Genomic DNA, 22,903 nt, shown 5'->3' on the forward strand with positions numbered 1-22,903 from the left:
CTGGGAGAGGGATTTTCCACCAGGAAGAGTTGTAATAGGATCTGCACGAGGGGCACCCGGGTGGCTTAGCAGTTGAGCGTCTGCCTTTGGCTCCAGGCGTGATCCCAGGGTCCTAGGATCGAGTTCCGCTTCTCCCTCTGCCTGTGTCTCTGCCTCTCTCCTTGCGTCTCTCATGAATAAATAAATAAAATATTTTTAAAAATAAAATAAAATAAAAAAGATCTGCACTTTGGGCACCTGGGGGTTCAGTGGTTGAGCATCCACCTTTGGCTCAGGGCATGACCCCGGGGGGCCTGGGATCGAGTCCTGCTTCTCCCTCTGCCTGTGTCTCTGCTTCTCTCTCTGTGTCTCTCATGAATAAATAAATAAATACCTTTTAAAAATGATATGCACTTTAAAGAGTGAACAGGAGGCCACCTGGGTGGCTCAGTTGGCCAAGCATCTGCCTTTGGCTCAGCTCAAGTCATGATCTCAGGGTCCTGGAATCAAGCCCTACATCAAGCCCCCAGCTCAGCTGGGAATCTGCTTCTCCCTCTCCCTCTGCTCCTCCCCCCTGTTCATTCTCTTTCTTAAGTAAATAAATAAAATCTTTAAAAAATAAAATAAATAAAGAGTGACCAGGGTACAGGGAACACAGATACAGAGGTCAGTGGGTGTCTACAGCAATAACCCAGAAGGTGAGAGCTTCACTCCATGGGATCCAAAGCCACACTCAAAGCTTTCGATCTTACACAGCAGCCAAGAGCCGCCACCGAGCGTTAGCAGAGCCTGAAGAAAGCATCTTACCGGGAAGGTGCAAAGGCACAGAACCCCACGTTCGAGGAAATGAGGACCTTGGGCAAAGCTATAATTGACAGTCCTCCTAACTCTGGGAAATGAACTAGGGGTGGTGGAAGGGGAGGAGGGCAGGGGGTGGGGGTGACTGGGTGGCGGGCACTGAGATGGGCACTTGACGGGATGAGCACTGGGTGTTATTCTGTATGTTGACAAATTGAACACCAATAAAAAATAAATTTATTTAAAAAAAAAAAGAATGGCCAAAGTAAAAAAAAAAAAAAATTGACAGTCCCAGAGAGATCAGTAAAGACCTAAAACCCAAGAAAAAAAAAATTTTTTAAAAGAAAGAATATTTAGGTAACAATACAAAGAGAGGAAGAGAATGAGGAAAGGATCAAGGGAGGGAGAAAGAGAAAGCTTTCAGAATTTACAGACATCACAGCAGAAACAAAAGTTTTAAAAAGATTTTAGACACAAAGTTGAAGAAACATTCTAAACAGTAGTAAAGAAAAGATAATATGTGACAGAAAAGATAAGGAAATTAGAAAACCAGTCCAACATGTCCAACATCTAAATAACAAACCATGTAGAAAAAAAGAACAGAGGAACAGACTTCATCAAGGAATAACAATTCAAGAAAATATCCCCAAACTCAAGGATATGAGTTTCTAGAGGGAAAGGACCCAGCAAGAGCCCAGCAAAACTGGACAGAAACACACTCAGCGGATCACGTCACCGTGAAAGTCAGAACCTACAAGCCGGCTCCCCACGGGGAAAAACTAAGTGGGAGATGCTGAGGCCAAATAACCCCCCCAAATTCCTGCCTCCAGGCTTCACCCCAGAACTGAGAGTATGAGCTCAGTGAGGGAAACACAGAGAGCATCCATCTCTCCGTCCGGGACCTTGAACTTCTCTGAACCAACCTGAAATAAAGTCATGTCATAATAGGGGCACCTGGGTGACTCAGTCGGTTACTCGTCTGCCTTCGGGTCAGGTCATGATCCTGGGGTTCTGAGATCAACCCCCATGTTGGGCCCCCTGCTCAGTGGGGAGTCTGCTTCTCCCCCCATGCTGTGCGATCTCTCTTTCTCTCTCGCTTTCTTTAAATAAATTTTTAAAAAAATTAAATAAATAAACCAACTGGAACCAGCTATCTCAACTGGAATGATTGAGCAAAGGAGGCCTTGACATCTACTTTCCTGACTTCTCAGTTCCTTGATGTCTGAATATGCCCCAAGGGTCCGTGAGCCCCCGGAGAGGAGGACCCGATGGCTGTGGAACTGATGCTGACCATGAAGCCAGCTATGGCTGGGGTTGCGTGGAAGACAGACTCGGGAGATCCAGACACCAGTGAGACTCACGCAGAGGCCAAGTCCATCATGAAGGGCTACAGGAAATAAATTTTAGTCACCTATGCCAGCAGGGCCATCCACACCCAGTTAGAGAGGAGATGATGGGACCACGGGCCCAATTCCCCTCATCCCCTTGCCTCCAGGCACCCAGATACCACCAAGGAGAGGGACCAGGATGAGGCTTGGAAGATGGGGGAACCTGACCCACTGAGCATTTTCCCTCCAAGACTGTGCATTACCTAGGAGGACCGTCGAAAGGTCACGTTCTATTAAGTTTAAATCTTTTTTTGTTAAGATTTTATTTATTTATTCATGAGAGACACATAGAGAGAGACAGAGACATAAGCAGAGGGAGAAGCAGGCTCCCTGTGGGGACCCCAATGTAGGACTCAATCCCAGGACCCCAGGATCACGCCCTGGGCTGAAGGCAGATGCTCAACCACTGAGCCACCCAGGAGTCCCAAGTTTAAATCTGATAAGACTAAATACTTGTCCTCTACTAACCATTATGGTGCTTGTGACAAAGACCCAATTATTGACAGGCAACACAAAGGGAAAACGTCTTCTCCTAGCTGTCGATTACAGCTATGGGCTGAACGGATTTCGGGAAGCTTTTAAAGTGAAGAAAAAAAATTCATACTTTCACGGGGTGGGGGTGTGGGGAGAAAGGCTGGGCTCCATCTCTCCTCTCCCCATTCATACAAGGAAAATATCTAAGTCTATGAGCGAAGCTGCATTCACTGAAGCCTGAGGGTTCAGATGGACTTGCCGGTGGATGTATTTGCCGACAGGAAGCATAGCTTAGTGTCTGGCTCCTAGGTTCAAAGAAAAACAACAGCTTGCGTATGAAGAAAGCCTAAGGCCAAAGCCACTGTCTTCCAGCACACCTGCAATCCTATTGCCGCTCTACTGCGCACAGAGGTCCCATGCTGGAGCTGCCAGCCTAGCAAAATGTAAAATAATCTTAGCGACATCCTTACTTTTTGCTGAAATGGAAATCCCTGGCTTTCACTGAGAGAAAAGTATTTTTGATGCTTCACACCTTCTCAGGTGCTTTGCATTCTGCTCAGGATTCCTTTAAAAGGATTTAGCCAATGTCTTTAACAAATACATATTATACATAACTGTACATTATGCAGATACATAAATATGCCCCCAATTATTTGAAGTATCTTATGCACACACGATATGGCATTTATATGTGCATCACTGATTATTTCCTTGATACACATTCCAGAAAGATCCCAGGGCCCAAACACTTTTAGGATGCTACACCCATTGGGGCACCTGGCTGTCTTACTCTGAAGAGCGTGCCGCCCTCGATCTCGGGATTGTGGGATCGAGCCTCACGTTGTGTGTAGGGATTGCCTTAAAAAAATAAAATCTCTAATAAAAAAAAAATGCTACACAATTGCTCCAAGAAGAGAGAGATTTCACAGAGAGAAGGGTCAGCAAAAAAAAAAAGGAGTTTCCAGTCTCGAGAAGCAGGGGCACGTGGCTGAGGAGTCGGAGGCTGCACACACAGCCCCTCCCTAGGCAGACACAGCTTCAGGGAAACACACACATTCATACCTAGTCCACATCGACGTTTGCATAAGTAAAAATAAGAAAGCCTCGATTCTCCATCTTGATGCGGCCCCTTCTTCTCTTGGTTCTGAGATGGCTCACCGTCACCCCGAACCCCAGGCAGTGTGAAGGGTCAGAAGGGGAGGGGACCGTGCCCACGCCCCTCTGCTCACAGACCACCAGAGGAACCTGCGCGGGGCCAGTTGGAAACCCCAGAAATGTGCTGGCGATCCTTGGCAGCCAAATGTCAAGAAGTCTATCACTGTGGAACAAAGGGAGAATAACTATCTGGGACACCTGAAGGCCTGTCACAAGAACAGAAGCGAGCATGAACTTGCCACGACACGGAGCCAAGCAAATGCTTCCTTGTCATCAGCTCCTGGGTAGGAGGTGCTGTCCAGGCTCACGCTTACAAATCACGTACCCGTCACTGGGTACAAATCCTCGAGTGTACAAAGAGCTGTTTTTTTTTTTTTTTTTTTTTTCTGCTCCATTTCCTGGAACAATGTTTGAAATAAAACAAAAATGCCCTCCTTCCCCTGAAAGCACTTTGACCACAGCTTCCCGTGAGCCCACGAGCTCCCACCTTCCCACCTCACTGACCGAACCGGAACAGCCCCCGCCCCCCCCGCCCCAGAACAAGAGGCACTTGTGACAACGCCATGCATCACAAAATCACAGCAACTTTATTCATTTGCAAGGTACAGAAGGAAGGCAGAAGATCTTTGTTCTTCTAGGCTGCCGACGTTGGCTTTTCAAACTGTTCCAAGCACAGAAGACCAAGAACATAATTAGATATCACATCTCTCAGAAACCTAGTGCTTTAAAAAATATTTGCGACGGAAACCAATTACATATTTATACACATAAATATATCATGTAAAAATTACCTATCATTCTTTGGGAAAACGGTATTGATATAGTTATTAATACTAAACTTTACTATAATTTAAGATTCTATAGGATAAATCTGATAAGGCCTGGAATGTAATTATCTGCTGGCGGGGGGGGGGCGTTGGACATCTAACCTGCAAACTTCACCTGAGACCTGGAAGGAATTGCAGATAATCACCTGGTTCAGCAAACTCCTTAGGACAGATAAAGAATCATCATCACTTTTTAGATCAAGTTACATGGACTGGTGATGTTAAGTGACTCACCCAAGGCTGCATAGTTATCAAATTTCCTCTTTCCTCAGCTTTTTTCCCCCCTAGGCACACAGATCTCAACGCCGATTTCATGTGCAAGCATGAGACATTCAAGTGCAAGATAATTTTCTAAGAAATCCCATTCCAGGATCCACTATGCTTATTGAGTAAGATAAATTAAATCTGTGTCATGAAAATACACAACAAGCACTGCATTTAGCTTCTTGGCTTCAATTTTAATTAGTGAAGCAGAGCCCCCACACTGAGGAGAAACATGGTGTAAATATCAATATAACTATATTGCTCGATTGGCTTAGTTTAATGCATCCAGTTCAGTCCAAAACACTCATCATATCCAAAGCCGTGTTTTTCAGAGGAAAGGAAAGAAACATAAGCAAACGGAACAAAATTCAAAGGTTAGTATATTTGTAGTTAGAGCATCTCAGGCTGGCAGTCTCTACATTTGACTCTGAAGTGCTAACCAAGAGGACCGTCTCAGGGGTCGGAGGGCACAAGTCATATGTCTTCTTCGTAAGTGCCGCCTACCCGAAGATGGCTCTGTGGGCGTGTCCCCAGGCAGCCAGGACACACGGACCTTTTCTTCCGGAGCACGTGGCTCTAGGATCAGGGCTGAGTCCCCAGGGATGGAGTGTGATCATATTGGGAAGAAGGAAACTGTGTCACATGGAGATCTCATTAGGGACCCAGGTGTAGGCACGGGAGAGGCTGACGGGGCTCCCGGTGACTTGGAACATCTTCCTGGTCACTTCTGTGTACGTCCTGGTACATCCTTTCTGGATGAGACAAAACTTGGAGGGATTTCGTAGGAATCCCCAGGAAAATATTACAGTGGAAGGAAGCAATCGCTGATCCCTGGCTGGAATGCGACAGTCTCAGCCTTGATGGGTCCCTTGGTCAGAAGGGAGGACGGTCATTCAAGTAAAATCGAAATGCCCGGTCTCCAATCTTCTAGTGCACACCATGTGTATGCAACAGCCATCTGGGAAGACCGTGTAACCAGTCGTGGGCCTGAATGTATCCATCAACATCAAATCCAGCAAAATGTATAATTACGTTTGGAGTAATTACAATTAATTACAATTATTTTGGATTATGCTTAAAACCATCTGGAGGACTTCCTCTCTGGAGGGGCTGGCATCCACCAAGAGGCAACCAGGGTTCTCCATCCGCTGATAGGACATTTCTACCCTGAGGACAGGCAAAATGAAAAGAGTTGGCTCAGTTTGTAACACGGAACCTCCGTGCAGATCTGTCTTCCTACCGTAATGTACGCAGCTTGCAGGCTGGGGCCCCCCTGTTTATCCACAGGAGAGATTCGATACATTTTATTTAAGAAATCATAAATTCATAATAAGGCTGAAGAGCTAGCAATTAGTGTTACGTAGGACCTAGCAAGCATCAGCACGCTGCACGGTTCTTCCCGTTTCCTACTGAGGGTAACCCCGGAAAGGCAGTGACATCATCCCCATTTTGCAGAGAAAGCAGCAGAGGCTCATAGAAGTTAACTAGGGGCACCTCGGGGGCTCAGAGGTTGAGCGACTGCCTTGGGCTCAGGTCGTGGTCCCGGGGTCCTGGGATCAAATCCCGCATGGGGCTCCCCACAGGGAGCCTGCTTCTCCCTCCGCCTGTGTCTCTGCCTCTCTCTCTGCATGTCTCTCATGAATAAATAACAATACAATCTTTAAAAATTTTTTTTTTTTAATTAACTAATTGGACAACTGGGAAATTTCTCCACGGTCTGGGTTCGGACAAGCCGGACGTCCTCAGCGTAGACACTGGTTTCACGGGTGAGTCTTCTAAAGTGTCACCAGGTTCCCACCTCATCCTCCGGGTGGGCCTTGCTGCCTGTGCCACGGCCCTAGGGAAGCGGGACGGCCTGGGGCTCCGATGGACGGACGCTGTTTACCGCTCACTAGCTGGGGGAGCTCAGCCAACGTCTCCCCACCCCCGCCCCCGCCTCTGTTTTCTCATCTGCAAAACGAGGTCTGCAGTCATGCCTTCCTGGGGAGTGCGTCACGAGGTCTAATTGAATTAATCCAAGCAAATTGTCTGACATGGTTTCTCTGCACACAGCTGAGTTGTTATTTAATTATTTATCGGAGGACCGTGTTAGGAGAGCACTGTTATCATTGTTTATTTATATAAACTGCTCTGCTCTGGCTCTTTGAACGAGCCCTACAGATCCCATTCACACCCAGTCACAAAGCACTGAGGCGGTTCACACCCTCCTGCTGGGGTTTCCTAGATTTCTAACCAAAACAGAAGCACCACCTTCCAAATCGGAACGATCGGGATTGTCGCCCCAGTTTTACTAGGTGGTAGCTGTGCTAATCATCTAGACAAATCTAAACTTAACCCTTGGAGCCTCTGTTTTGTCAACGGGACAATGTGGCTGATGTGGCCCCCGCAAGGATCCAAGAGCATCAGGACCCAAATGCCTGACACAGAGGAAGCATCTGTAAGGAGAAGTCACGTGGAGACCATCAGCACCCAGAGCCACCGCACGATGACCCAGGACCCGAGAGCCAGACACGCGTCCTGTATGTACCCGGGTTCACACTGTTCCCAGCACAGCTGGACTAGAAGGAAGATCTGACGCCCGGTCCCACAGCCCATGGTAACACTATTATCACAACGAGCCTAACGTGGAGGATAGTGTCCCTTGGGTTTGAGAACAATGTCATCTTCTCCACATCCCTAAAGCCAGTGCTGATCCCAGCTCCCCACCATGACCCGGAACCCCTGGCGTTCGCATGGGGACACCTACTTCTGACGGAAGATGCTGTTGGCCTCCAGTTCAGTTTCTTCTCTGGTCCTCTCCATGCCCCGGCCCTGAATCCTACGCATCCTCTCCTCGGGACTCACTGTGAGCAGCAGAACCAGGTCGGGTTTGAGCAGGTCCCTGGGCCACTGGTATATAGAATGATGGGCCGGGGGCAGGTGCTGGAGCCCCCCCGTCACCTCGGTGGCTATGGCGTAGGTGGCTGTGCTGTGCCAGTACCTGAGAAGGACAAGAGGAGTGAGTTCTCCATGCCCAGAGGCCAAAGATAGGGCGTGCCCGAAAATCAGCTGGACAGAAAGTTGAACCCAGGGATGGCTCTGCTCAAGTTTCTTAGCATTGCATATGTTAAATAAATAAAACTAAATCTTTTTTTTTTTTTTTTAATTTGAGAGAGAGCAGGGGAAGGAGCAAGCCGAGGGGGAAGCAGACTCCCCAATGAGCAGAGGCCCGATGCAGGACTCCATCCCAGGACCCCAGGATCATGACCTGAGCCGAAGGCAGACAACCCACTGAGCCCCCCAGAAGCCCTTAAATCTTATTTTCAAAGTATTTATAAAATATAAAAAATAAGCCAAAGTCAACAACAACACGAGGAATGGAGTGGGGTCATCACGGTTACTCAGCTGAAACCGCATTTGTCGCCAGGTGACACTGTTGGGTCTCTCTGGCCTGGCCTATGCTGCCTTCTGTGAAAGGGAGGGCGACCGGGATGAGAGGTGCACCTGGTAGTCCACATGCATTTAATCTTGTCTCTTGGCAAATAAAACTTTGCAGGCCCATTCACTTCCAGGTTGTTTTAAAGTGCAACTTGTGGATGAAATCCACGTTCTGGGGACCCTGTCCTACCCAGTGCCCGGCCACCTCACTGTGCCTGGCATCTGTAGGGGGAGAGATGCACCCAAATACGACCTCCACTTCTCCATGAAATCCTCCCTGAGCAGAGCAGGGCCCTCTTGACTGGCTTGTTTTAAATGTCTGAGGGGGAAGAACGGAAAATCACAACCAGAAAAGAAAACCTATTTTTTTTTAATTTTTATTTATTTATGATAGTCACAGAGAGAGAAAGAGAGAGAGGCAGAGACACAGGCAGAGGGAGAAGCAGGCTCCATGCACCGGGAGCCCGACGTGGGATTCGATCCCGGGTCTCCAGGATCGCGCCCTGGGCCAAAGGCAGGCGCCAAACCGCTGCGCCACCCAGGGATCCCAGAAAACCTATTTCAAAATGCCCCACGGCTTTCCACTGCGCGCTGGAAACGTCCAGCCTAACGAAGACCCAGCACAGCACGCACGGTGCGTGCCCCGGCATGCTGCGTCAGGCCAGCCTCTCCTCACACCCTCTCCTCAAGCCGGAGTGGGCTGCTCGGTGAGCAGAACTCCTACTCAGCCTGCAGAGCCCTGCTCAGAAAGCCCCCAAGCAGAGCTCACTGTTCCCTCCTCTGGGCTGTCAACGCCCTTCACACTCGACTCTACTGAAGTGCTTCTCGTGGTAAGGAAAAGACACTGGTCTGGAGGTAAGACCTCTCTTTACTCCCCTTAGAAGTTTCCTTTCTTAGTCACACCTGCATTTCAAAAGCTGAAAAGCTAAAACCAGCATCTGGCACGCAGTCAGTACACACACAGTACACGTCCTCTGGGTGTGCAGATGCCAGTGTATTCATTGGCATGGCTTATTGTAATCTCGTCCTGTTCGCATCCTATTCCAATCTTTAGGGACTAAATGCAAAACTTCAAATACGTATCAAAGGACTATCGCCTACAAGTGATATTTGTGAAATGGTTATGAACATCCCAATGTGGAGACGTACCTATGGCCTCCTCCTTGTGAGTATGTTTAATGCACTGCCCTCAGGGTTTTAAAATCCTAAATTCTGGGGGCACCTGGGTGGCTCTGTGAGTTAAGCTCTGACTCTCGGGGGGATGCTGGGTGGCTCAGTGGTTGAGCACCTGCCTCTGGTTCAGGGCCTGATCCTGGGGTCCCAGGATCGAGTCCCACGTCGGGCTCGCTGCAGGGAGCCTGCTTCTCCCTCTGCCTGAATCTCTGCCTCTCTCTCTCTCTCTCTCTCTCTCTCTCTCTCTCTCTCTCTCGGTCTCTCATGAATAAATAAATAAAATCTTAAAAAAAACTAAAGATGAAAAACAAATAAAATCCTAAATTCTCAATCATTTTACATTTGAACTACTTCTCACGCTGAAAAGGACATTTTGGAATCTACCGAATAAATTCACAGTGTCGTCTGAGCTGCACACTGCTTTATCCCCCGCCGCCTACTTGCTCTGCGGACCCAAGTAACTCATTTAAGCCGCTAGAGCCTCAATTTCCTCCTCCCGAAAATGAGAAGGATCCAATCTTTGTTTTCCTCCCATAGTGGCTGCAAAAATAGACAAGTGCTTTAAAAATTGTGTCATGCCGTCATTATAAGATAATACCTATGCTCACTGGACACTAAAGTTGCATTTTCAACTGACAACGATGCAGACAATATCAAAAAGGACCAAAAAAATTAATTTGGGAGGGGATCAAGTCTGCTAGCATCTGCCCTTCAAAGCCCCCCCGTCCGCCTCCAGAAGCGTGCTCTGCAAACCCCCAGGCTCCGCAGCGGCCAGCTCCCAGAGCCCCGCCTGGGAGCGCTCCTCTCTACCAGGGCCCTGATTCCCCACCTACGAACACGTGCCTTCACCTCCTCTGTGAGTGCATCTTGTCTCCCAAGCTGAATACAATCCATCCAGGGTCCAGGGGATCTTCTTCTTGGTTGCCAATTTTCACCACAATTTGCTCTGCATTTTGCACATGTCCCAGGCTCACTGAATTAAATACTCAGCTATGAATACAGAGGCTGATATCATCTTCATTTTAAAAGGCTTCTTTTTGCAGAGAAACCGTCAGCAAGAATAGATTTTTAAAGGTAATGAGGGTGATTAAGTTGCCAGCCTTAACCATAGGCACCATCAAAAACTACTCTGTCTCCCTCGTTTGTTCAGCTAGGTGATGGTGCAGTCTAAAACGGATTTCATTAAAGCCTTTACACATGAACAAAACCCACCCAGACAACAAATAACTGCTCTTTTCTTCTCACTTGATGTGGTGATACAGTATCTCTTTAAGGCACCAAATTGCCGACCACGACCACTCGCAGACCTGAAGGAAAAGCAAGGGAAGAACGAGAGCCCTGTTTTCTGTAGCTGGAGCTCTCTCACGGACGACGCGGCGGCTCGCTTCAAATAATCACACACCCTCTGGCCATCAACTGCAGACTCTCCGCTCTGTAGGATTTTCCATTCCCGCCATCCCAGGGAAGCCCCATCGGTTCAAATCAAATGCAATTTGCCGACACGTACACGGCTTCTATAAGAATGCTTTATATCTTAATAGCAATTTGCTTGCTCAAAGCATTTCCACCTCTATCAACCCATTGGCGATTCATCACCAGTTCTAGACGCAGGCCGGGGAGGGGTAAGGAATATCTCCATTTAGCAGCCTGGGACGCTGGGAGCAGAGAGGAGAGGTATCTGTCTACACGCAGAAGCCAAAGCAGCTTCAGGACTCGGGGGGGATGTCTGAAGAAATCACCTGCCTCCGGAAGCCACCCTGTATCAGGACAAGTTTGGTCTTTCTCCTCGAAAGAGGATGCTGTATGAAAAAAAAAAAAAAAAAAGACCTCAAATACAGTAGATCTGGACACGTTAATAATAATAGGGCAAAAACGCCCCATGGGCAAAGAATCCCACAAAGGGATGCAATCTCTTACCTTCTCTAGGATCGTCTATAACTTGCAACCTTAAAAGAACACTCTTGCCACCCCCAGAGTTTACCCTGCCTCCTGGCATCGTGGCGTGGAGGACAGCGCCGGCCCTCTAGCTTATTCTCACTGTTTTCATCTTGCCTGGTACCTTCGCCTCCTCCCGCTTAATACCCTACACATGCTCAGAACCGCCTTCTCCTGGACCACTTCAGAGATACAGAGAAAGGTATTTCAAGAAAGGGGTAGAAGTTTCCGGATACCGCCCACTAGCTGGCAACTGATCAACTTACCCCCCAGGCACAAGTGGAAACCTGGAATAAAGGCTGGCGATGCTAGGATAGGAGTCAAAGAAAACCCTCAAACACTACTGAGGGGGGAAGACAGCAGGAGCGGTGACAACCACTTCAGAAAACTTTTCACCAGACCTGCTAAAGCCGAACACACGAGAAGCCCACATCCCTACAGTTCACTCCTGGGAACCTGTGCACCAGAACTGCACATATGCCTGCAACAAAGTTACATAAAAAACATTCATGGGGCACGTGGGTGGCTCAGTCGGTTAAGCGTCTGACTCTTGATTTCAGCTCAGGTCATGACCTCAGGGTCGCAAGATCCAGCCCGGAGTCGGCTCTGCGCTCCGCATGGAGTCTGCTTGAGAGTTTCTCCCTCCCCGCCACCCTCAGCCCACACTCTCTCTCTATTAAAAATATATACATTAAATATATATATAATATATGAAAATATTAAAAAATAAATAAAAAATAAAAAAATATATATATATGTTCATAGAGGCAGGGCGAGTGTCACGCAGCATGAAGTCAGCTGCAAACAGCACCAGCGCAGAGCTGCGCGCACAGACAGGCGCAGCACAGACCCAGCAAATCCCCAGTGACGGAGGGGAGGGCCGTGGCTACCACGGGGTGGGGAGAGCAGGGAAGAACAGGCCGTGGTGCGGAAGGAGAATGAGGTGGCTTTGTGAGGTGTGGCGACGCTCCAATGTGGGTGAAGGCTCTCCTTGGGTGGGTTCACTGCTCAAAATTCCTTGAGGTTTACATTTAGGATTCGTGCTTTTTCCTGAATACTTGTCATACTTCCATACAACTGCTTATCTTTCCAGAATAAGTAAAATTGCAGACAGAACAATACACATTCCCTGAGTTAAGCAATAATTGAATTGCAATCGATGACCTTTTGTACTTTGTTATCAGTTGCGTTTCGCTCTCCTCAGCCCTCTGTTAGATTCGTTCCATATCCTTTCACCCCTCCATACTCTCCAGGTTGTATTATTTTGCAGGTCTTCTACTGGACATCTGTCTGCAACTGGATTTTTTTTTCAGTCAAACTTAGGGCTTTGTAATCCATGCACACCGATGCACTGTACCGCTCCATGCTGCTGAACGGCGCTCCACTTCACAAATATGCTAGTATTTATGCGCCCTTTCTTCTACTGACGGGCCTTCGGTTTTTCAAATTGTTCAATATTATGAACGCAGTTGAAAGAAACTCTTGTGTTTCCTCAGGAGGGAGAAACAGTGTGCATTTTGCTGCACTTTCACAAATCACTCTCCAGCCCTTGTGCCAGGGCCCACCCCCCACCGGCACCTTGTAGGGCTTTTCTCCATCCCCACATCTTCAGCTCCGGGTCTAAGGACCTTCCTTCCCGTTTGGTTCCCACCAGCCTGATGAGAGCAAAATGGGATCTCATCGTGACGGTGATTTCCATATCATCGAGTTGGGTGGCTTTAACCGAGGCTGACTTGCTTGCCGTACACTTCAACCATTCTTGTGGTGTCTTATTCTACTTCTTAGGTACGGAATTTTAAAAATCTAAATCAGGGGGCCCCTGGGTGGCTCAGCTGTTGAGCGTCTGCCTCTGGCTCAGGTCGTGACTCCGGGGTCCTGGGATCGAGTCCCACATCAGGCTCCCTGCATGGAGCCTGCTTCTCCCTCTGCCTGTGTCTCTGCCTCTCTCTCTGGGTCTCTCACGAATAAATGGAATCTTTTAAAAAATGTAAATCAGTTTGCGTCACTCCATTATCTGAAACTTTCCAATGACTCCCCCTGCACTTAGATTAAAATCCACCCTATCCTGGCCTATGGGCCCCACTGTTCTATCCCCTGCCTCTCTCCGTTCATTCTTCCAGAAAGCACCCCCTCACCCACCATGTGCTCATCACACTGGCCTCTTCCTCGTCCTTGAATACACTACCTTCTCTCTGCCTGTAGGCTTTCCCCTCACTGACCCATCTCTCCCTAATGCTGTTATTCCACAGCTTTCATTTCCATCTCTGGGGGCATTCGGAGCTCAGATCAACGTTACTTCCATATAGAGACCTTCCCCAGCCGTATCCACCTTGACTTATCCTCTTCAGAGTATTTATCGTTCTCTGATATTATCATAGGTCTTGATAATGCTCCTGCAATAGTATCTTTGCTCAATGAAAGCAGAGCATCATCGTTTAGCTCATTTACCACTGAATCCCCTAAATTGAGAGTCTTTGGCACACAGTAGATGCCCAATAAATGTTTTATAAATAAGCTGATGAACAAATGGACCTGAAAGCATTGATTTCTAAAGCAGAAGCTTCTACTTCTGTCAATACCCTCAATATTCTATTTCCAGCTCAGTCAAGTTTCTTAACCCCTGCAAGACCTAATGCTTCTCATCAGTAAATCAGGGATAACATTTAGTACCCACCTCACCACGTAATCACTCCAGATATGGTATAATAAAGGTATGCTCTTAGCAAAATGCAAGCCTGTGGTGTAGATGATTAATCAAACATAGACGTTATTCCTATTCCTATCATAATACAGTTTGACTCAGTAGATTAGATACAGGGGTATATGTGCATATATAGGTACACATACACTTACATGTTAGGAAGAAAATGCCAAGTTCACAGCATCTTTATACCTACCTGTCTACAATCACAGGAGATTTGGTAGATTCTTTAGCTATTTCAGAAGCTACGATATAATTGCCCAAAGAGTAAAAAGCTCTTCTAATAATAGTTGGTTCATCGTCAAAGATCTTCCTCCACTGGCTAATGCAAGCGGGCGGCGACTTTAAGAGGGCAGCCTTGAGGGAGTCTGAGACGGACTGGGTCACAGTGGTTTTACCTGCAGGACAGACACAAACATAGCGCTTCGTCATCACAGCCACCATACCACTCCCAAAGGCTCATATTAGCTCAGAGAGACTGAAGATACTCTATCCACCTCTATCTAAATCAAAGCAGTCCATTACCTCCTGTGATTCTTGATTAAAAAAAAAAATAAGAGTAGATGCAGGCCTTTGGGAACCTGGGTTTCCTCTCTGTGGTATCACAACACTTGGAGGAAAACTGAAATGGCACCCCTGTCTACAAATTAATGCTAAGGGCAGCCCGGGTGGCTCAGATCACTGCCTTCAGCCTGCTTCTCCCTCTGCCTGTGTCTCTGCCTCTCTCTGTGTGTCTCTCATGAATAAATACTTTTAAAAATTAAAAAAAAATAAAAATAAAAAAAATTAATGCTAAACTCTGGTATAGACCTCCAGGCCCTGGGATAACCTCCACCTGGTTCTTCAAAACACCGTGCACCTGCTGTGGAGGGAGCCACAACTCGCGCTGAGCCACCCGTGACGTCAGCCGCAGGCTCCACCTTGTCCTCGTCGGTATCCTGCTGCCCTGGGAGCCTCGCTTCTCTTGCTTTTGTGTTTTGGGCTACGTGTGAGTGGTCCGTTGTGTTTTGACATCTGTGTGGCAGCTCCAAGGCTTTTTCCATCCACTTCCTAGTTCTTCCTAATTTTGCTGCAAAAGGGTCCTCTGCACGGCCTGTGGTTCCCAAATGCCCCAGGCTGGCTCAAGTCCCTGCACTTTGGCCCACACTGTTCCTTCTGCCTTCCTCATCTGACCACCTCTGATCTGTACTGAAAACACAGTCCAGGTGTCATCCCTCCAGAGCCATCTGCGGCCCACACCGAGCATTAAGTGCCTTCTGGTGGTTGCCAGAGCACCTGAGGCACAGCCTCTCCACCTCTCCCTGCACACACCCCCCCCAGGTCCTACTCATCTTTACATGCCAGGCCTGCCTAGCTGCGTGCCTGGCGCACGCCCGAGGCCTACACGACGCTCGTGGATTGAACTCTGTGTCAAGTTTTGCTTCTTAAGACCACTCTGTACACTCCCCCTGTACACTCCCCCACGAGGGATCAACCAACTGCATTGCCTGTAACTAAAAGGTAATATTACCAGTGGCATCCAGTCCTTCGATGACAATGACCGGGAACTTCCCCTTCTGGACCTGCTCCGGGCACTGGTCAACCAGGTCGAGCACTGCTTGAGCTTCAGGAATGAAGGGGACACACTGCAAAACAATGTGTGGGCATCAGCAGTGAAGCAACGGGGCTTTTGCAACGTCTAACTGCAAAGGACAAGATTGCGCGACGCTCAGAAGGCTCGAGGTGTGTTTGATGCCATGTGGAACTCATAGCACTTTGAACCTGGGGAGAACTGAATTCCTTCTTTTTTTGTTGTTGTTGGTTTTTTTTTTTGTTTGTTTGTTTGTTTTGTTTTGTTTACTGAAGAGCTGTGGCTCCCAGAGGCGGTAGCTGCTGAGATCACTCAGCGGGGCAGCCCTCCCCGACCCGCCGCCCCAGGGCAGGAAGGGCAGGCAAGACCCAGGTCCAGGTCCCCGGAGCAGGCGGCACCGTCCCCTCCTAACCGCTAGGGGGCGCAGAGGAGAGCGGCGCGCGGCGGCCCAGGTGTGCGCGGCCTCCAGCGCTCTCACCTCCGCGGTCCCTCCGCCGCCGCCCACCCCTGCCTCTCTGCTGCAGCGAGGCCCACGCGTGACTCCATGCGTGCATGCATCCGAGGGCCAGCATGGCCAGCCCCATGGCAACTCGCTCAGCATTAACCCCCATCCGCGGACCAGGGAAACTGAGGCAAGGCGGGATCTGAGAACCTGAAAGTGACACCTGGCGTTGGGATTTAAACCCAGGCGGTCGGTCCCGCCCTCCCCAAAGCCTGCGAAATACAGTAGGTTGCACCGCGCGGCCTCGGGAGGCCGACCTGGGCGTCCCCGCCCACCCCGGGCTGCGCTGGGAGAGCATCTTCGCTCTCCTCCCCTGGGCACCTGCCCTGTGCCATTGTCGGCCTGTCCTACACGCGGCAGGGGCAGGTGTCACAGACGGAAGGGAAAACCGTGGGTTGGATGCGCGCAGCCCCCGGTGGGGGACGAGTTTCTTAAACCCCCAATTCATGCCCTTTTCTCCCCCGAACCACGCCCGGGCATCCCAGAGCAGTGTGGCTGCTTCCCAGGCACACGCTCCTCCCAGGTACCCCCCCCCCCCGCCCCTCGCCAGGTGCCTTCGGAGCGGCCGCCGCGAGCCCGACGCGGGCACCTGAGCTCCCGCCTCCTCCTCGGAGGAAGGGCTCCCGGCGGGCAGGGGTGCAGGGGTGCAGGGGAGCGGAGTCGGGCGCTGCGGGGTCATCAGGTCCCCGGGCCACGGCGTCCCCCCCGGGCCTGCGGGGCGCCCACCCCCGGGCGCAGACACGGCGCAGGCTCTTACCGCCTCCAAGACGGCGCGGGCGGCCCGGCGGTGCGGGAAGACGGCGGAGCTGGGCAGGTCGGGCAGCACCGGGTGCAGGGCGGGCTCGGGCACCGACACGACGCGCTCGCAGGGGCCCACCTGCCGCCAGCCCTCGCCGCCGCGCGGCTCCCACAGGCGCTGCCACACCTGCCGGCGCGCGTCGCCCACGAACTCGCCGAGCCGCGGGCCCCCCGGGGCCTCGCCCAGCAGGGCGCAGAGCGCGCGCCGCGTGTCGGGGCCGTGGCCGGGGTCGAGCAGCAGGAAGCCGCGCTGCACGCCGTCCGCGCCGCCGCCGGGGCCGTAGCACAGCAGCGGGCGCAGCTGGCAGCCCCGCAGGGGGCCCCGGCGCAGCCCGAGCAGCAGCCGCTGGAGCAGCCGCGCCGCGCGCACCCGGGCCGCGCAGCCCCCGCCCGGCGCCAGCCCCGCGCACAGCAGGTAGCCGCGGCCGCCGGGGCCCAGGAGCGCGGCCGCGCGGGGCTCGGGGCGCAAGCCCGGGTCCGGGCCGCCCACCGCGAAGTGGGCCAGCGCGCAGCCCGGCAGCTCCAGCGCCAAGCGGCGCGGCGGCTCCATGGCCCGAGCCGAGGCGCCGCAGCGGGACGGGCGGGCGGGCGGAGCGGGCGGAGCGCCGAGGCCTTATGCGCCCTGGCCCGCCGCCGCCCCCGCCCGGGAAACGAAAGCTAAGCGACCCGCGGGCGGGGCGGGGCGGGGCGGGCGGACCCGGGCGCTTCCGCGGCCTCTGTGTGCTTCGGGGGCCGCGCACCCAGCGACGGGGGGACGGGGGGGGGGGGGGCGGCCGCAGGAGGCGCGCGCGGTCCCCGCTGCACCCCCACCCCCCCGGGGTGCTTGGGCCCCGCGCTGGAGCAGATGGATGGCCCCAGGCCCTGCACGGACCGAGCCCCCCTCTGGCTTCCTCCCCACCCACCCCGGGGTGCTCTGGGCCCTGCGCTGGGTGCGGGGAGGGGGCAGATGGATGGCCCCAGGCCTTGCACAAAGCAAGCCCTCCTCTGGCACCCCCCCACCCCCGGTGCTCTGGGCCCAGCGCTGGGTGCGGGGAGGGGGCAGATGGCCCTGTTGGGTACGGCCCGGGTGTGCACGCGTGTGTGCACGTGCATCTCTCTCTCTCTCTCTCTCTCTCTCTCTCTCTCTCTCAGAAACAGCGCGCGCCCCAGCTCTGCCCGCCTCTTGTCTCTCTGCCCAACCCCAGCTCTTCAGTGCAGTGCGGAGGCCTGACCCGGGCCTGACTGGCGTCCAGAGGCCCCCTCCAGGACCTCAGGCCTCCTCCGCCTGACCTGCTGTCTCTCTCGGCCTCAGTGGGACCCAAGCCCCAGTGGCTGCCTGGACTGCCTGAACAGGGAGCGCCACTCCCTCTTCTTCCAACTACTCCCCTCCCGTTTGCTGACTCGCAAACCAGGCAAACCAGGCCCGATCTGCAGGGGAGCCAAACTGAAGTCCTGCCTTGGGGTCAGGTTTGTGGGTGGTAGCCTGCTGGCCCAGCCCAAAGCCCACAGCAGCTGCAGCAGCCCTACTTTGGCACAGCGGCTTTTACACAATCGTGCGGATGTCTGGTTTTTCACTCACGAGACAGTATCTTGGGAAAATGATTGTCAAACAGACTTAAAAGTCCTGTGGGGGAAAACTCATTTAGGATAGAGATAAAGACGAAAACCATTAGGTGAAGTGAGGGCAAATAAGCTATGATTTAAGCAATTTGGATTTAGCACGGGTGTACACTTAATTCTGGAAGGAATACAACTTTTGGACTAACATGAACTCTTGTAGATGCGTGGTTGAAGTATGGGCTGATAGACCAGGAGCGATTCAGAGATGAAGATGGTTTTAGCTCTTTGAGAACAGGATCATTCTTACTCTCTGCGAGCAATCTGACTTTGGGGTATTGGGCATGCAGAGATGTCTTCACATCTGGATGTCATACAATAAATGATGAATTTGGAAAATAAGAATTGACAAGATAGATCCAGGAAGGAGAGCCGATTCCATAATCTAACCCCTAGGAAAGAAGTGAATGAAGGGCCCCTAAGTAGACACATTTGGTAAGTAACTGCTTTATTAGGGAACAGGTAACCCTCTACAACGTAAGCCTTCTATTTATCTTTTATAAAGTTCCTTTGGATGCATTTGTGGGCTTCCAGTTTGAAAGATACTCTATTTAATTGCAGAGTTGATTTTCTCACTAAGTAATAGAGCTTACGTGCCTTCCTGTGAGGAGAGATTCAACACAGCAGGTGCGGTGCTCACTCCAGGGGAGCCTGGAGCCATGGTTGATCCTGGCCAAACCCTAGAAACATGCTCCTCAAAAGGTTCATTATATTAATCATTGATTCTTCTGTGTCTACACCCGGAGCGATGCCACATAGGCTTGTCAGCACTGTTTTGCACAAACGTCGAGATTGGTGATGGGCACGTCATTCACAGTTGGGTTCTGAGATTAGGTGACCATGGCCGGCCACAGCAGGATGCACCTACATATCTAGCCCTCCATGTAACTCCAGGCCCTGGGATTCGAGCAGGCTTCCCTGACCAGCTGGTTCACATGTGTCCTTGTAGCGTGCTGCTAGAGGGAAAACTCCTCCAGAGCAACCCAAGATAGCCAAGGGCTCAGAAGCCTGTGTGGACCTCTCCAGACTATGTTTGACTCTTTCCCTTCTTTCTGTTTTCACTTTGTATCCCTTCCCTGGAATAAGCCTAACAGTGAATGTAACCTGTTACTGAGTCATACAAGTCCTTTCAGCCAATAAACACACACACACAGGACAATTAAGTAAAACTTGCAAGACATAGTATTCTTATTTTGAAGTAGTTTAAGAATCCATTTCATTTCTCTAAATATACACACTTATACACAAAATACAGCTCTACAAGTCAGTAAAACTATATTTATTAAATCAACTAAATTTCAACTAGTAAATGAATGGACAAGAAAGCCAAAGGCTTAAAGATGTTTGCAATGTATGTAAGCAAGAAAGTGCACAATAAACAATGAAGTTCTAAAAAACTGTAATAAAAATGGAGAAAGTCCAATATGAAAATGGGCAAGGGATATGAACAGGCATTTTGCAAAAGAGAAGGTCCAAATGGCTAATACACATATAAGAAGGTGCTTCACATCACCAGTCGTCAGAGAACTGGAAATTAAAAGCACAAAGAGATACCACTACCTGCCCATTGGGTGGCCAAAGTAAACCAGACAAAACAAAAATCTTACTGTGAAAATACCAAACGGGATGATGGGAACAGCCAAAACTCTTACAGTAATTCTGGTGAGGGCGTAAACAGGCTCAAATACCCTGGAAAACTCTTTGGAGGTTTGCACTCAAGAGGAACACATATACACCATATGAACCAGTGGTTCCATTCCTGGGTATATACCCCAAGTAAATGCATACGTGTATGTTGTCCAAAAGACACGTAAAAGAAAATTCATGGTATAGCATGGAATAGCAAGGTATTCCAAATGCCCAACATAATAAAATAATTCAGTGTCTTGTAATATATTCAAACAATGGAATCAGTAGGTACCAGCTATGAAAATGAACAATCTACTGGTACACACAGCAAAGTGGCTAAGTCTGCAAACTCAACACTGAGTGAGAGAAGCCTAACAGAGAGAGGTCATGCTGTCATAACCTAGAGTATGGTTTTTATTTTTTTTTATTTTTTTATTTTTTTTTATTTATTTTTTTTGAGTATGGTTTTTAGAAAACAGGGCGGGGGGAGGGACGCCTGGGTGGCTCAGCAGTTAAGAGTCTGCCTTCAGCTCAGGTTCCCCAAAGGGAGCCTGCTTCACCCTCTGCCTGTGTCTCTGCCTCTCTCTCTCTGTCTCTCATGGATAAATAAATAAAATCTTTATTTGAAAAAAAAAAAAAGACAGGGTTATCATTGGAGCAGAAGTAGGGTTCAGGCCTCGGCCACAATCTGCTAATGGGATGCAGCCCCTGTTGGGACCTTCCTACAGGAAATGGTCCACATCTGGGAGCATGGGGTACCCTAAGGATGTGCAGGTGCTTTGAGGAAAGTCTCTGGCTAAAGAAAAATGATGATGACATGTGCTGTTTTCCAGTTGCATTTAGATGCATTTAGAGACGGTGTCCTGTGTAGAAAGCCTAAAGGGGGCTGCCGCCTGCCCCCTCCAGCCAATGCCCGCCTTGAGCGGATGGAAGAAGAAATCCCTCCCTGGCCTGTGCACGCCATGACTTTGAACCAGAGAGTCCATCACTCCTGAGCCTTAGTTACTGTTAATGGAAGAAGACAAGTTGGAAGGACTAGGGCATATGTTCAAGGACTTGTGTGAGATCTTTCCTGTAAAAGACTCTGACTTCTTTATTTAGATGTTATTCATATGTATTAATATTTTATCAGAAAAAAAAAAAACAGGAGGCTCTCCACAAGCAGTTGTTGAAGCAAAGGAGAAGGAAGGAAAGAAAGAATGCCTCAATCAATGAATGAGTGAGTGAATGAACGCGTGAATGAATAAAAGAGACTGACCCGGTTAGAACCAACTTGGGGAAAAAAACGTGCTGTTGATTATCAATCATTGAGCAGCGATGCAGGTGTTTAAATCCCAGTTCAGAAGGGAGAAGAAATGTGTGGGAAATATCAGAAAGGGAGACAGAACGTAAAGACTGCTAACTCTGGGAAACGAACTAGGGGTGGTAGAAGGGGAGGAGGGCGGGGGGTGGGAGTGAATGGGTGACGGGCACTGGGGGTTATTCTGTATGTTAGTAAATTGTACACCAATAAAAAATAAATTTAAAAAAAGAAGTTGTAATACAGATATAGATAGGAATATTATTTAGCCATTAAAGATGTAATCTTGCCATTTAAATCAACATGAATGAAGCTAGAGAGTATAATGCTAGGTGAAATAAGTCAGAGAAAGACAAATACCATATGATTTCACTCAGATGTGGATATTAAGAAACAAAAGAGCAAAGGGGAATAAAAGAGAGAGACAAATCAAGAAACAGATTCTTAATTATAAAGAACAAACTGCAAACTGTGGAAGGAGCCTCGGTGTCCATGGAAAGATGAAAGGATAAAGAAGATGTGGTTTATGTATACAGTGGAATATTCCTCAGCCATTAGAAATGACAAATACCCACCATTTGCTTCAACGTGGATGGAACTGGAGGGTATTATGCTGAGTGAAGTAAGCCAATCGGAGAAGGACAAACATTTTATGGTCTCATTCATTTGGGGAATATAAAAAATAGTGAAAAGGAATAAAGGGGAAAGGAGAAAAAATGAGTGGGAAATATCAGAAAGGGAGACAGAACATGAGAGACTCCTAACTCTGGGAAACGAACTAAGGGTGATGGAAGGGGAGGTAGGCAGGGGATGGGAGTGACTAGGTGATGGGCGCTGAAGGGGGCACTTGATGGGATGAGCACTGGGGGTTATTCTATATGTTGGCAAATTGAACACCAATAAAAAAATAAATTTATAAAAAAAATAAATAAATCCCAGTTCAAATACTCACTCCCCAGCTGTAAAATAAGTTAGCGAATGCAAAGTGCAGGGCAGGGCCTGGTGTGCAATGCTGTGTGGTGTGCTAGAAATTGCTCATTTATTACGCAAGCAGTACTCTGGGCGTATGTCATTTAATCCTTAAAATGCCCCGTGTGAGTGTGATATTAATACCCATGATCCCCAGATGGGTTAACAAGGTGGGTAAAGTAAAAATTTACCCAAAATTAGACACTCTTTGCTGAAGTAGGATTCACACCTTAAAAATGTTTGGCTTGATGAGCCTCCATGGCTACCTCCGTGCCACACCTGATAGCCGATGTGAACCATAAAAGGACTTGGTTTTCGTTTCTCCATACACATGTGACCCAGCAAAAAAGGAAAAAGAAATCTGTCTTGGTTGAGTCAGACCGTGGTGATGTTTCAAAATGCTTTTGGCTACGACAGTTTCCGGCACT

The 22,903-nt window shown here is 49.6% G+C and overlaps 1 protein-coding gene across 2 annotated transcripts; it reads right to left on the reverse strand.

The window, feature by feature from the left end:
- Positions 1-4,362: 4,362 nt before the first annotated feature.
- Positions 4,363-17,564, reverse strand: CMPK2 (cytidine/uridine monophosphate kinase 2). Of its 2 annotated transcripts, none has more exons than XM_025454749.3 (5): positions 16,941-17,546; positions 15,622-15,736; positions 14,308-14,509; positions 7,632-7,865; positions 4,363-6,052 (listed from the first exon to the last, which is right to left on the reverse strand). In XM_025454749.3, the coding sequence occupies exons 1-5, from the start codon at positions 17,529-17,531 to the stop codon at positions 5,935-5,937; spliced, it is 1,260 nt and encodes a 419-aa protein (XP_025310534.1). In that variant the 5' UTR covers positions 17,532-17,546; the 3' UTR covers positions 4,363-5,934. The 2 variants fall into 2 exon arrangements, with proteins under 2 accessions (XP_025310534.1, XP_048951700.1); XM_049095743.1 differs by lacking the exon at positions 4,363-6,052 and adding an exon at positions 11,215-11,274 and having other exon boundaries at positions 7,728-7,865; positions 16,941-17,564.
- Between the last annotated feature and the right edge of the window lie 5,339 nt (positions 17,565-22,903).

This window comes from Canis lupus, chromosome 17 (genome assembly GCF_003254725.2).
Source record: "Canis lupus dingo isolate Sandy chromosome 17, ASM325472v2, whole genome shotgun sequence".
Classification (NCBI taxonomy): domain Eukaryota; kingdom Metazoa; phylum Chordata; class Mammalia; order Carnivora; family Canidae; genus Canis; species Canis lupus.

What these genes read in the sequence shown, in the direction of transcription:
- CMPK2 (XM_025454749.3), bottom strand. Translation starts at nt 17,531, where the DNA reads ATGGAGCCGCCGCGCCGCTTGGCGCTGGAGCTGCCGGGCTGCGCGCTG. An exon ending in CCCGCGCCGTCTTGGAGGCG is followed by an intron (nt 15,737 to 16,940) that starts GTAAGAGCCTGC and finishes ATTGTTTTGCAG; the next exon opens with TGTGTCCCCTTCATTCCTGA. An exon ending in CGAAGGACTGGATGCCACTG is followed by an intron (nt 14,510 to 15,621) that starts GTAATATTACCT and finishes TCTGTCCTGCAG; the next exon opens with GTAAAACCACTGTGACCCAG.